Source organism: Parambassis ranga, chromosome 4, assembly GCF_900634625.1.
Source record: "Parambassis ranga chromosome 4, fParRan2.1, whole genome shotgun sequence".
NCBI classification, from domain to species: domain Eukaryota; kingdom Metazoa; phylum Chordata; class Actinopteri; family Ambassidae; genus Parambassis; species Parambassis ranga.
The window spans coordinates 12,392,134-12,404,570 of NC_041025.1; the positions used below are offsets into that span (position 1 = coordinate 12,392,134).

The following is a 12,437-nucleotide window of genomic DNA, read 5'->3' on the forward strand; positions in this document are numbered from 1 at the left end:
GGGACTCACAGTTGATGGAAACTAAAAACCTGCGCGCCGGTTTGGAGGCGGACAAGGCGGCATGGAGAGCCTCAGTGTGCTTTTCTTTCCACGCTTGAAGTAAATTGGAAGCGAAGATTGAGTTCATCTAGCTTGAACTAGAAACCTCTCCAGAGGGAATATCTTATCCAGGAGAGCAGTCTCAGACGATGGGGTCTGAAATGAACAGTGTCAGGAGGACTGCGCCCAGACTCCTAATCCTACCTGTCACTGAGAGAGAGAGAGAGAGAGAGAGAGAGGCCTGAGCATCGCACAGAGGTGAATTTGAGTCACACACCTGTCCAGTCATATCCTGTCTGCTGTGTGTGGCTTAACTCGCAGCTGCATGGATACTCTTTTCACTGTCAGATTGTACTTTGACTTATAAAAGTTGGTATTACATGTGTTAAATCTCTTTTTTGCGGGAAAAACCTTTAGGTGTGTCTGCGGCCTCTTTCATGCTTATAATCACGTGGTCACAGGCTGTCAGTATGGACACCTGTATGATCGGCAGTGAAATCTATCAACAGTTCCTGAATTCAGAATTGATCTCCTCTCTCTCTCTCTTGGCTGCATTAAGGGACCTCCCTTCTCCTCCTCTCCTGGAGGAGCCCTGCTGGCCCGGGGCTCCTCCGGGAGCCACTGCAGTGAGCTATTTATGGTCTGTACCGGAGCAAGGTCCCGCCTCTCCAGAGACATTTTCATATACCACGTTAGACGCCTCTCCTCCTCCTTCTCTTCCTCCTCCTCCTCCTTTTTCTCCTTTCTCCTCCTTCGCTTCTTCACCTATAGAGGATGCTTTCCGCCCCCGGGGGCCTCCTCTTCCTGCGCTCTGATTGGCCTCCGGTGAGCCTCTGCCGCGGTGACGTCAGGCCCCGCCGCCCCTGCAGCGCTGAATGGACCGAGCAGCCTGTCTGATCCACTCCAAAACAGCTCGGCACGGCAGTGCACGGCACGGCACGGACACCATCCCGGGAATAGAGAAATAACAGGGATAGAAGCTGGCTGGACGTGACGCTGCGTTTGAGATCACTCTGCAGAGTGTGGAGAGAGAGGCCTCAACAGCAGCAACATTTTTTTTACCCACAAGACAGGACGGGGGAGTGCGCCCACTGTGTTGCGGGTGTATGTGCGTGCGTTTGTCTCCCGGTTTGGATCACGATGATGCAAAGTGCGGCGGTCCTACCGACAGAGAGTCCTGTAAAGAGTTTACCGGAGATTCTCGGAGTGCCCCTGCAACGTAAGACATTTTCATTTTATCATTATGAATGTGGAGACGCGTGTGCAGCCTGTGCTGCGGGGATAAGGTTAGTTACTGTACGATTGAGGACGGTGATACTGAACCTTTCGAGCCAGTGATGTGTCATGCTGCTTAGATTTAAGGGAGCAAAAAAAAATACCTCTAAGATGACACCGCTTCATGGCCTGAAAACCAAGCACAAACCCGCAGGTCCAATTAATCTTTGCAGCCTCATTGAGGGCTTGGCTGTGTTCTGCAATCGCCTGCAAGAGGAGCGTAAAAAGATGGCACATCCATCCAAGAAAAGAACAATAAATATCAGCTTATTTGTTCTTCAGTTTGTCCTCAAACTTTGCTGCATCCTCCGTCAGGTTGCTGGACTCACGCTGAGTCTCCCAGCTGTTAATTTGTAGACGAGCCTGCATGGTCAAGAGATCAGACGCAGTTGTCATCACCCATCAACACAAACACACACTGACTTTGATTGACACTCATTACTGGGTCAAATTAAACGCCTCAGATGTTTTATTTTAATATTTTTTATGCTCCAAAACAAGGCCCAGTCACCTGTTTATGTATTTAATGAATACATTTAAAGCATTATTTTTCAAAGATAAGAACAAATACAGATTTTTTAAAACGTCAAATACATTTTTTTTAAACGTCAAACATTTTGCATCTGTTCTCTCGTTAATCTGTGCCAGCCCTTTTTATAATCTGTGATCAAGATCAAGAAGTGTAACTGATACATTCCTGCTCTGACCTAATTATTTATATCTGTAAAACGTACAGATGGACGGGGCCTTTAATAGGCTACTAGCCCGCAAAATAATCCAAAACAAAATAGGATAATGCTGTAAGATAATTACTAGACTGCACCTTAGTTTCAAAATCACATTAAGAAATATTTAATATAAAATATTGCATTTAAAATTAAGTTTAAGGTTTGCAGAAAACAACTAAAACCAGCAACAAAATATGAGCTGCGGCTGTGTTTATTTATGTTTTTTTAGTGTAGTCAACAGTATCCTGGTGAGTGTAGGAGGCCATATGTGCAATTTAAGTGCTCACATGTGACTAAAGGAAAAGGAGCCTGTTCTGTATGTGGTCGGCTTATGCTCTTTAATTTTATAAATCGAGACAGATTAAAAGATTGGATAAAGATCCTGCCACTCAGCCCCCTGCAGCGCCAGGATTTAAACCTGGATTATTTCAGGAATAAAAAGCAGCAGAGAATACATCGAAGCATTTTTTAATGTCATAGACAGAGTGCTCTGCTGACTCAGGCCAATTACATCCAAACCTTAACCTGCAGCAGGCTATTAGTCTGGGATATAAAGTGTTTACTTCACGTTTAATTAACACAAATCATTCCTCGGTTGAAAGTGTGGGAGGCTGCCAGGCTGAAGATCTTCTTCTGGCTCTGGAAATGTGTTTCACTTCCTGTGCGAAATGACCCAGGCGATGAATATGGTGAGGAGTTGGAGAGTGGTGGCAACAGATAATAAGATATGAAGGAGACCTCCTGAATACACGAGGTTCCCTCTCCCTCTCTCTCTCTCTCTCTTTCTGTCACACACACACACACTGAAGCTGGACGCTGGACTGTCTGTCGTTGCCAAGAATCGTGCTGCTTTCCTTTCAGCACTATTTCTCTCTCTCTCTCTCTCTCTCTCTCTCTCTCTCTCTCCCTCTCTCCAAAAACCATCCCGCTCTGCTTCATCCAGCCACCACTTAGCTCCAAACAGCCTCCTCATTGTGACACGGATTCATATGAGGATGGTTTCTAAGTCAGCCTCCACTTTCCTCCGTCATCTCAGCGTGGATGCTGTGAAACAAAGCCAACCTGTGTCTGTGCAGGAATGCTGCTCTGCACGTGAACATGTGCTGAAGTCACAGGATGGATTTCAGCAAACTATTTCAAATATTCTCTGTGTTATCTCCCACTATATTATTTTTTTCTATATTTATTTTGAATTAAAATAAACGTATACAGAATACAAAAATCCACACGAACATGTGGATACAAACTGTAAAACTGACCTCCATGTTGTACAGCTTTGTTTTTCTCACTGTGTGGTGTGACGGGATTAAACCTACGGCAGCTTTGGACGGTCATTGTGAGATGATTTCACGGCCGTGATGTTTTTCTCTGGCCGCTGCGGCAGCTCATATTCTGCGTGTGCGTGTGTGTTTCGGCTCTTGGTGTGTTTCAGTCATTTGCTGTGGTCACTTATCTTCAGTATTGATTTTTCTTTATCGAATATTATGCAGATGTGTGACTAAGAGGAGCTGAGAATGAAAAATAGGCCAGTCTAAACACAGCACACAAATTCTGCTTTTAGTTTAGGCAGCTAGAATAAATCAGGAAATAAATGACACATTATTACTTTAGTGATTTAAGAAGGATTCGATAATAATAATAATAATTTCTTCTTATGCTTATGTTATATTTTATTTTATATGGACGGAAAAAATGTGCAATTTGGCTATAAAAGAACAGATTTTTAGGGAAAATTGGCTTTTATTTTGAAATTGCTTTATTGCGCGTATCGTATGTTATCTAATGATGTAGACTATAATAATAATAATAATAATCCCATGCTCTTTGTTTGGTTTCTGCTGCCGGTTTCTAGCATCACAAAAAATAAACCGCAGTCCCGCCTCGACTGATTTCTGTCCCACCATACTCACTTCCCATAAAATCATTAATAGAGTAATTAAGATCAAACAAGACTGTCTAACGGAATTATAAGGGTGAGAGGAAAAAAATCGATATTCAGTCAGAAAGGTGTTTTTGCGCTCCGAGTTCAGCACCATGGACAGAGGCTGACATGACATTTCTCAACATGTCCTGGTCTGAACAGACATCTGATTAATAAAACTGTGAATCTAATCCTTTACAATGCAACACAAATGTAAGAACATCACGAAATAATGAAGAGATATAAAATAATTGTAGACAGTGTTAGTTCGACAGCTTCTTATTGGCGCGCATTTCTAAATTTTACAGCCTGTTATATATAGATAATGTCCATACTGACGTTTGACAGTGAAAATATGTATATATAATCTGAGTTTTTATACTTTTTAAATCTAGATTACACTATGAGTGACAGTTCGCAACCTTTGGTTCAGTTTCATTTTGTTCCACGTGTCTCTATCAGGAAGAATGAAAGTATCATTTTTTCCTGGCAAAGACTCCTCCTGATAACATGTTCATTCTTATTTTATGTTGGGTCGAGTGTTGACCTTGTACTGTTGCTCCTTCCTTTGCAGAGATCCCTCAGTGTGCAGGCTGTAGTCAGCACATCCTGGACAAGTTCATCCTGAAGGTGCTGGACAGACACTGGCACTCCAAGTGCCTCAAGTGTGCAGACTGCCAGACCCCGCTGGCGGACAAATGTTTCTCCCGGGCGGGGAACGTCTACTGCAAGGAAGACTTCTTCAAGTCAGTACGACTCTCACTTTGGTTCCATTTTTTTTAATTTAATTGTTGCAATAAGTTCTGTGCATATTGGAAAATTAGATATTAAAAAACAAGCCACACACATTTGTTTTGTAGATTCTATTTAATTAAACAGATAGATTATCTAACAGTGTAATATAGAATAGAATAGAATAGAATAGAATAGAATAGAATAGAATAGAATAGAATTACTTTATTCATCCCAAGCTGGGAAATTTCAAATTCAATGTTACAGATTTATTATCAGATTTATATGATCATATTATTTGGTGTTATAATAAAATAATATTTACACTGAAATTTTGTCAACCTCACATTTCTGAACCAAGATATTAATATAAAAATATGTTGTGTATTGAATTGTTTTTTTATCAGCCTGGATATATTTGCTTATTTATTTCCATGTTATTATCATGTGTGCAGATAATAGCCATTTTCCATACTTCCCATTGTGATTAAAAATCCCTTTATTCTGCCATCTTTTTGCCGTTCCACATATTTTCTTTCAACGATTGGATTTCTGAGGCATTACAGAAGAAAATTGAGTTTGACTTTTATCCAAAACAGGATCAGCAGATCTGGGCTTTTTACTAAATCATGTTTGAAAGGTTTTAATGCTCAAAGCTTGAATGAGAACTAAAAAGCTCTGGAGTCTCACTGGGAGCTAACTCTGTTAGCTGACCCAGGGGGCAGCATGAGGAGGACCAGAAGGGGAGGGGGTGTTGGCATGTTCAGACAGTGTGATGGTGGACATGTGTGGCACACACACACACACACACACACACACACACGGACACACACTGGTGTCCGTGTGTGTGTGTGTGTGTGTGTTGGCATGTTCAGACAGTGTGATGGTGGACATGTGTGGCACACACACACACACACACACACGGACACACACTGGTGTTTGCTTGGCAGTGGTGATTTGGAGTCTTCACCTTGCTCTTTTTTATTTTTCTGGGTTGGTTCTGTGATTTAAAGCCTCTCCTGAGTCAGTGTTTTATTGGTTCTCCTGTGGGTGTGTTTACTGTGAGCTCCCCTCCTCCTCTTCCTCCCCTTTTCCCCCCTTCTTCTTCTTCCTCCTCCCTCTCACTTCATCTGCAAACACATAAACATGCAAACATGCACACACATACAGATGTGCACAATGCATCGATCCTGTCCATCCATCAGCCTGCAGACAGAGCAGTCGTTAACAGAAATACGCTCCAGTGCTGATTTCTCCTCAACAGCTGGAGCTTCTACCTGCACACACACACACACACACACACACACACAGTAGGATAATTCTTGGCTGCAGCTGAAGAACATAGCCATCCAGCATATAAAATGTAAATCTCAGCTGGTCTCTCTGTCTCCATCATTCAAGTGAAAGTTTCTGATGTTGTCTCTCTGTGTGTTTCCCTGCAGGCGTTTTGGAACAAAATGTGCATCATGCCAACAGGGCATCCCTCCGAATCAGGTTGTGCGGAAGGCGCAGGACTTTGTGTATCACCTGCACTGTTTTGCCTGCATCATGTGCAGCAGACAGCTGGCAACCGGGGACGAGTTTTACCTCATGGAGGATGGGAGGCTGGTGTGCAAGGTGGATTATGAGACGGCCAAACAAAATGGTAAGTGTTTACACAGTAAACACACAAATATCATTATTATAACAGCAGCAGGAAAACACATCCGGGAATAACTGTGCTCTTCTTAGCATGAAAAAAGAAACATTTTAAATTTCAATATTTAGTACTAATTTCTGTCAATCTGATTCAGAGTAGAGGACATGGCAGACCTGTAGTGCAGTAAAATGACTATTGACTGTGGATCTAGTTGTTTGTCATCTGTGTGAGTGTGTGTGTCCCTCTCCTCTCCAGATTTCCATGCATCTGATTGATTATGTAAAGTGAAGCAATGCTCTTATATGGTGCAGCTCCAATAACTCCGCTCCCCTGGCACTGACTAAATTTATGTCCTCTGCTGTGGGAGTGGGACAGATGCACAAGGACAATAATACACTTCCATACATGACCATGCACTTCATTTAACACATATATGCGCCGTGCAAAGGCCGAGGGGCCACTCCCTGTTAAGACAACGTGGCACATGTAAGAGGAAGTCACTCATGCTTGTAATGGTGTTTTGCAGATGATTCAGAGGCGGGAACCAAACGGCCGAGGACCACCATCACTGCCAAGCAGCTGGAGACCCTCAAAAGTGCCTACAAAAACTCACCCAAACCGGCACGCCACGTCAGAGAGCAGCTGTCCTCAGAGACGGGGCTGGACATGAGAGTTGTGCAGGTAGAGATTTTTTTTTGTCTCTCTCATACTGGAGTTCTTCTGAAACAGCTCAGTGTTATCTCCACCTGAGGTAGAAGGCAGCAGGAACAACAGAGCATCTTCAAACATTTTTAATAATAATAATGAGGTTTTAACCCTTTATGAACATGGTCTGTGTGTGTGTGTGTGGGTCTAAGGCAGTTTCCTTTGGACCCAGACATCTGAATTGCTGCCGGAAATTCAGATTTGTTCAGTTATTTGAGCATAACAAACAAAACTGCAAATGTGTGATTATTGTTATGTTAAATTTGAAATCATAAATAATATCATACAGGCAGTTAGACCTTTGTTATTAGAGCTTCTAACCTCCTTAAAGAGCTAAAACAATATACTACCACACACATGCATATATGTTTGTGTTGTTGACATGCTTTTATAAAAATATAAACTAATATTTTATTATTCTATCTTTTTTTGCACTTTCATGTGTTGAAGTTTTATTCTGATGGGTACAATTTAGATTTTATGTGGTATATCTATAATGCACTGCAGTGTACTAACATTACTTTCAGTCACAACATAGTGAACATGTCATTTTGTGTCAAACAAAATGGTTTGAAGTCAGATAGGGAATCTGCTTGTGATGTTAACTATTGCCTTAAATTAACAATAATTTTCAATGTGTGTGTCAGGTTTGGTTCCAGAACCGGCGAGCAAAGGAGAAACGTCTGAAGAAAGATGCAGGGCGCCATCGCTGGACTCAGTTTTATAAAAGTGTCAAACGGAACCGAGGAGGAACTAAAGTGGAGAAGGAGAGCTCGGCCGACGACGCGGGACTCAGCGACAGTGAACTGAGCTTCAGAGGTATGTCCTGTGTGGATACCAGTACACACTTATTATTGTTTAAAGCAACACAAGAAAACAAATGAAAATGCCACAAAGACACATTCAATTGCTGCCACACTTGTGTCATTTAGCAGCTTGTGGCCCCCTTAATCCCATTAGCACAACAGCATGACTGAGAATTCTCTTTCAGGCATCTCTCCCTTAATGTAGGGTGTCAAATCCAAAATGGCTTTCTCATTTTCCATTCCCCTCACACTTCCCTGTGGCCGCTGATGCATCCTCCCGCCTCTGTTTGTCGTCATGATGGAGCTTATTGGAAAAGAGAGTGGGTCCTTAGTGGGATGTGTGTGTGGCATCTTAGATATCCCTGTGTTATTTAATGTTTGCAAACCCCGTTTTGGGTCGTCATAAAAGTCTTCAAGCTACTTTTAAAAAGAAGGCAATTTTTATGAGAAATGAAAACATGGTGACAGAAACTCTATAAAGCGTGTGAGGCTTTTAGTCAATTAGAGAGAAAGCGCTCTGGGGCTTTGACGTTATTGAAGCCACCCAGGGGAGGGATTAAGATGGAAACAAATATTTTGTGCTGTTGTAATTGCACACATACAGACAGGCTTTGTTAGAGAGGAGCATCTTTTCTCTCTTACAGAACTAAAATGCTTTTTGAATACTGCAGTCCACTCACTGTACCTCTATGAAATCCACACAGCGTCACCACACTAAATCTGACTCATAAAAGCACTTAACTGTATTGAAATATAACAACTATATAATGTCCATGCAGGTGACAGCACTGTTGATGTGTCAGAGTTTTCACACCCCTCATGCTAAGTGATGCTGTCTCCTCCACAGATGACCAGGTCCTGTCTGATCTCAGCCACACTAACGGGCTGTATGGGAGCGTCAGTGACGTGACTAACAGCGCCGTCCTGAATGGCGGCTTCTCTGTCGATGCAGCAGGACAACCCTACCATGACATCAGAGCAGGCAGTCCCTATGGTCTACCCCAGTCGCCCTCCTCCATCGCCTCTCTGCCCGGCCACACCCCTCTCCTCAACAACCTGGGCTTCAACATGGACAGTCTGGTGGTACAGGGTGGCCCAGGTGGTGTGGGTCAGGCCCTGAGGGCCATGGCAGGAGGTCCAACATCAGACCTGTCCACAGGCAGTAGTACGGGATACCCCGACTTCCCCACCAGCCCCGCCTCATGGCTGGATGAGATGGACCATTCCCAGTTTTGAGTCTGGAAAACCTCCATGGGGATACATCATAGACATCTTTTTACATTTCTTTCTATCACCCTCCGACACTGGTCTGTTTGATGATGTTGGGGGAAGAGCAGAGAAGAAGTGTGACTCTGAGTCCCTCAGCTGTAGTTCACAGCACGATGCAGTGAAGAACACCTTCACACTGAATGTTCAATCTCCAATCTGTATCATACAGTTTTTTTTGTTATTACTTGACTATTTTGTTCCTTCACTCTCTGAAAAATGAGACTGGATTTCCAATATGTCGGTGGATTATGCTCACAGGGGACATAATGTGGTCTCGCCCTCTCCTCTGAAAATGAACTAGCCCTGTCTGACAGTTACAGTAGTAGGGCTACAATCTAGATGCTATGAGAGCGGAGAGGAGGCACCTGCATGATTCATACTGAGTGGGACTGCTGTCTGGCCATATCAAAGCCTTTACATTGGCGATGCACTTTACTCTCCTCTTCTTTTTCTACGTAAATGCAGACAGAGAGAAAGAGAGAAACATGAGGAGAGACATATGCACAAGGCAAAAACACAGTGTTTCATTGGGAGAGAAATTTACAAGAACAGTGGCACAAGTGTGAATTTTGAACCATGCTGATGTTTTTTTAATGTATTGCTGAAGCTTATTAGGAAGTAGATGGCCTGTCTGTCCGTCTGTCTGTCCGTCTGTCTGTCCGTCTGTCCATAGAAGCTGATGAATGAGGGTGAACACTTGTTTGCTACACAAGCAAGTCTCTCTTATATTTATCGGTGCTTGACTTGTTCTTGTCTGTGTAAAAGCTGTCTGACAGCAGACTTCTGTCAGTATTAAATTATCTCAGAGCCAGATTCACCAGGAATCCGAGCTTACGTGTTGTTTGAGGACAGTCAAGACATTTCAGTTCTAACCATTCTGCTGCTCTGTCACACATCTAAATGTTTAAACGACCAGGAGATTTGTTCATGAGACAGACATTATTGAGCAAATTAAACAACAAAACATCCATCTGATGCCAACAAGTATTAGCAGGAACACAGATAAAAAAAATCCCTTTGTGCTGGCTCTTCTGTGTCTTCAGTCTGATCCGGGCTTCTCTCGGTAATCTACTCAGTCCAGCAGCTCTGGCTTTGCCTGCTATCAACCTACTTACTGACCCCAGATGTGTTGTCAGCCTGTTCTCCCACACTGCCCGGGCCTCTATGTCAGAGGGATTACTGTAGTCCCCCACATTCATTCCCGGCTGATACTTTAGCATCAGAGCTGGCATGACTGCCGGGCCGATATGTTCCCCGACGGTTCAGCCAACATCAGCTGCATCTTAAAGGCCCCCCCCCCCCACTCCTCAACAACTGAAAAAAATGCCAAGTATTTTTTTTTAAATGAGACAGCGAGTCAAATTAAAGTGGCATCATTAAGAAGAAAACTTTGGATTACAGCCTGCAAATTACAGCATTATTATCTAGTGAATCTACTGAGATTATTGTGTCAGTAAAGGGGAAAAGTTAGGAAAGAAGGGGTAACATCTTTGTTACTTTATGTAATTTAACAAGAAATTAGGTTGTTTTGAATCATACAAACATGGAAAAAAGAAAAAAATATTTATTGATTTCATATGTAAAGTATTATAACAATATCACTGATTATATGACACATATAACAACACTGGGAAATAACATATACAATGGCTTAATATCAGTTTCTTACATGTATGTTGGTTAAAAATTATTTACAGTTTAAGTCATGTTACTATATGCACATTTATAACCTCTGATTCCCCTGATTTGATAGGAGTGCATCCTCACTAAGTTTACCTCACATGTACATAATGATTGCAGAGTGATTTGCCGGCTGTGATCTAAAATTATATCCAAACATGTTACCAGTACAGTTTTGTTAAGTCTGTGTTGCTTCAGAAGTTTGCATCTTAATTGTTGTAAATTTTGTACAGTTTGAAATTGTGTCGACCGTCTTGTTTCATGAGCGCTATTTATTATTGCCATGTGTCTTTGAAAAAGATGTAAAAGAGAGCACTGAATTTATTCATTTATGCCTTCTGTGTAATGGTATGAACTGTGTACAGTCAAATCTATATGAGGAAAATAAAGCTGAATTGTCTTTGGGTTACCCTGGACTGCTCTCCTCCTTGGTGTGCCGCTGTAGGCCAAGCAGTGATGAATGTGAGAGTTAAGATTTTCAGCTGGACTTTGTTTTTAATATATCAAAAGAAAAATATGTGCTGTTGGTGTTTTTTTATGTTAACCCACAAATTCATTTACCCATTGAGAGCATTTACCACACACTTAGACCTCTATTCAATTGTGGAGATCCATTTAGTACCACCAACAGACAGTGGTCAGTCAGTTAACAGTGATTGATACTGCTTTCCTCTCTCGCTCTCAGGGTGGGGGGCGACAAGAAAGATACATGAAGAGAGAGACTAAAGAAAGAGGAGGCAGAGAAATAAAGCAAGTGCAGAAACAGATGCCCGGCTGGATATTTCTCTGATCCTCTCAGTGCCACAGAGACACGGCAGCAGATTGCACATTGTGCTGTCAAATCTACCCTTAATCCCTGTGCTGTTAACTAATTGTGGAGTGCTTCATGAATTATGGACTGATATGCTTTGTAGTCAGGCAAAAAGGGAAGAGGGACCCATAAACAGGCAGTTAGCCTCTATGTCAGTATGTCAGGCTGGTCAACAGAAGAAGATGTTTAACCATAAACATAAATGTCATTTGTTATTTTATTGGTAAACTTTACTTTCAATCATTTTGGGCTAGAAGCTGTTTCAAAGGCCATCAAATCATCTAATTTGAATTTATCTAAACCAACTAAATGTAGGCCTACAATAGCATATTAGCTTTGGACTAAAATGTGATATAAGTCATCTTAACACCATATTTTTTAAGGTTTTGAATCAGCAATCAACCAGTTGTTTGCTGACGTTGTCAGAAATGGCCATGATAGATAACTTATAGGTCTGTTTTAATTAATTTAGCTTGCTAAATTGTTAGTTACAGGCTCATAAGTTGTTTGACTTGTTGGCCATGTTAGTTTGTTAATATACTAATTCAGTCTGAACCTGAATGGTGAAGTTTTGACTTGACCATTGTTCAAAATTATAAAAATTGAATCTGAATAAAAAAAACAAAACACAAAGCCTTCATAATTACTCAAACTAAGAAATTAATTAGCATTTTAGTGGGTGGTTGTAAATTCACAGCAAATTACATAAAACATGTAAATGACTCACTGGTGATTTTTGAAGCTTTTATATTGCTGCTAACAAGTGGCTAAATGAAGTGATGTAAATAACACAACATTAGCTGATAGGGAACAGAAATCAAAAAGTTACATT

At 41.8% G+C, this 12,437-nt stretch overlaps 1 protein-coding gene across 1 annotated transcript; it reads left to right on the top strand.

Moving 5' to 3' along the window:
* The first annotated feature begins 1,179 nt into the window (after positions 1 to 1,179).
* Positions 1,180 to 9,081, top strand: lhx4 (LIM homeobox 4). Its single transcript, XM_028404301.1, has 6 exons — positions 1,180 to 1,258; positions 4,538 to 4,709; positions 6,138 to 6,340; positions 6,861 to 7,015; positions 7,687 to 7,858; positions 8,693 to 9,081. Exons 1-6 carry the CDS (start codon positions 1,180 to 1,182, stop codon positions 9,079 to 9,081), a joined length of 1,170 nt encoding a protein of 389 aa, XP_028260102.1.
* The last annotated feature ends 3,356 nt before the right edge of the window (positions 9,082 to 12,437 follow it).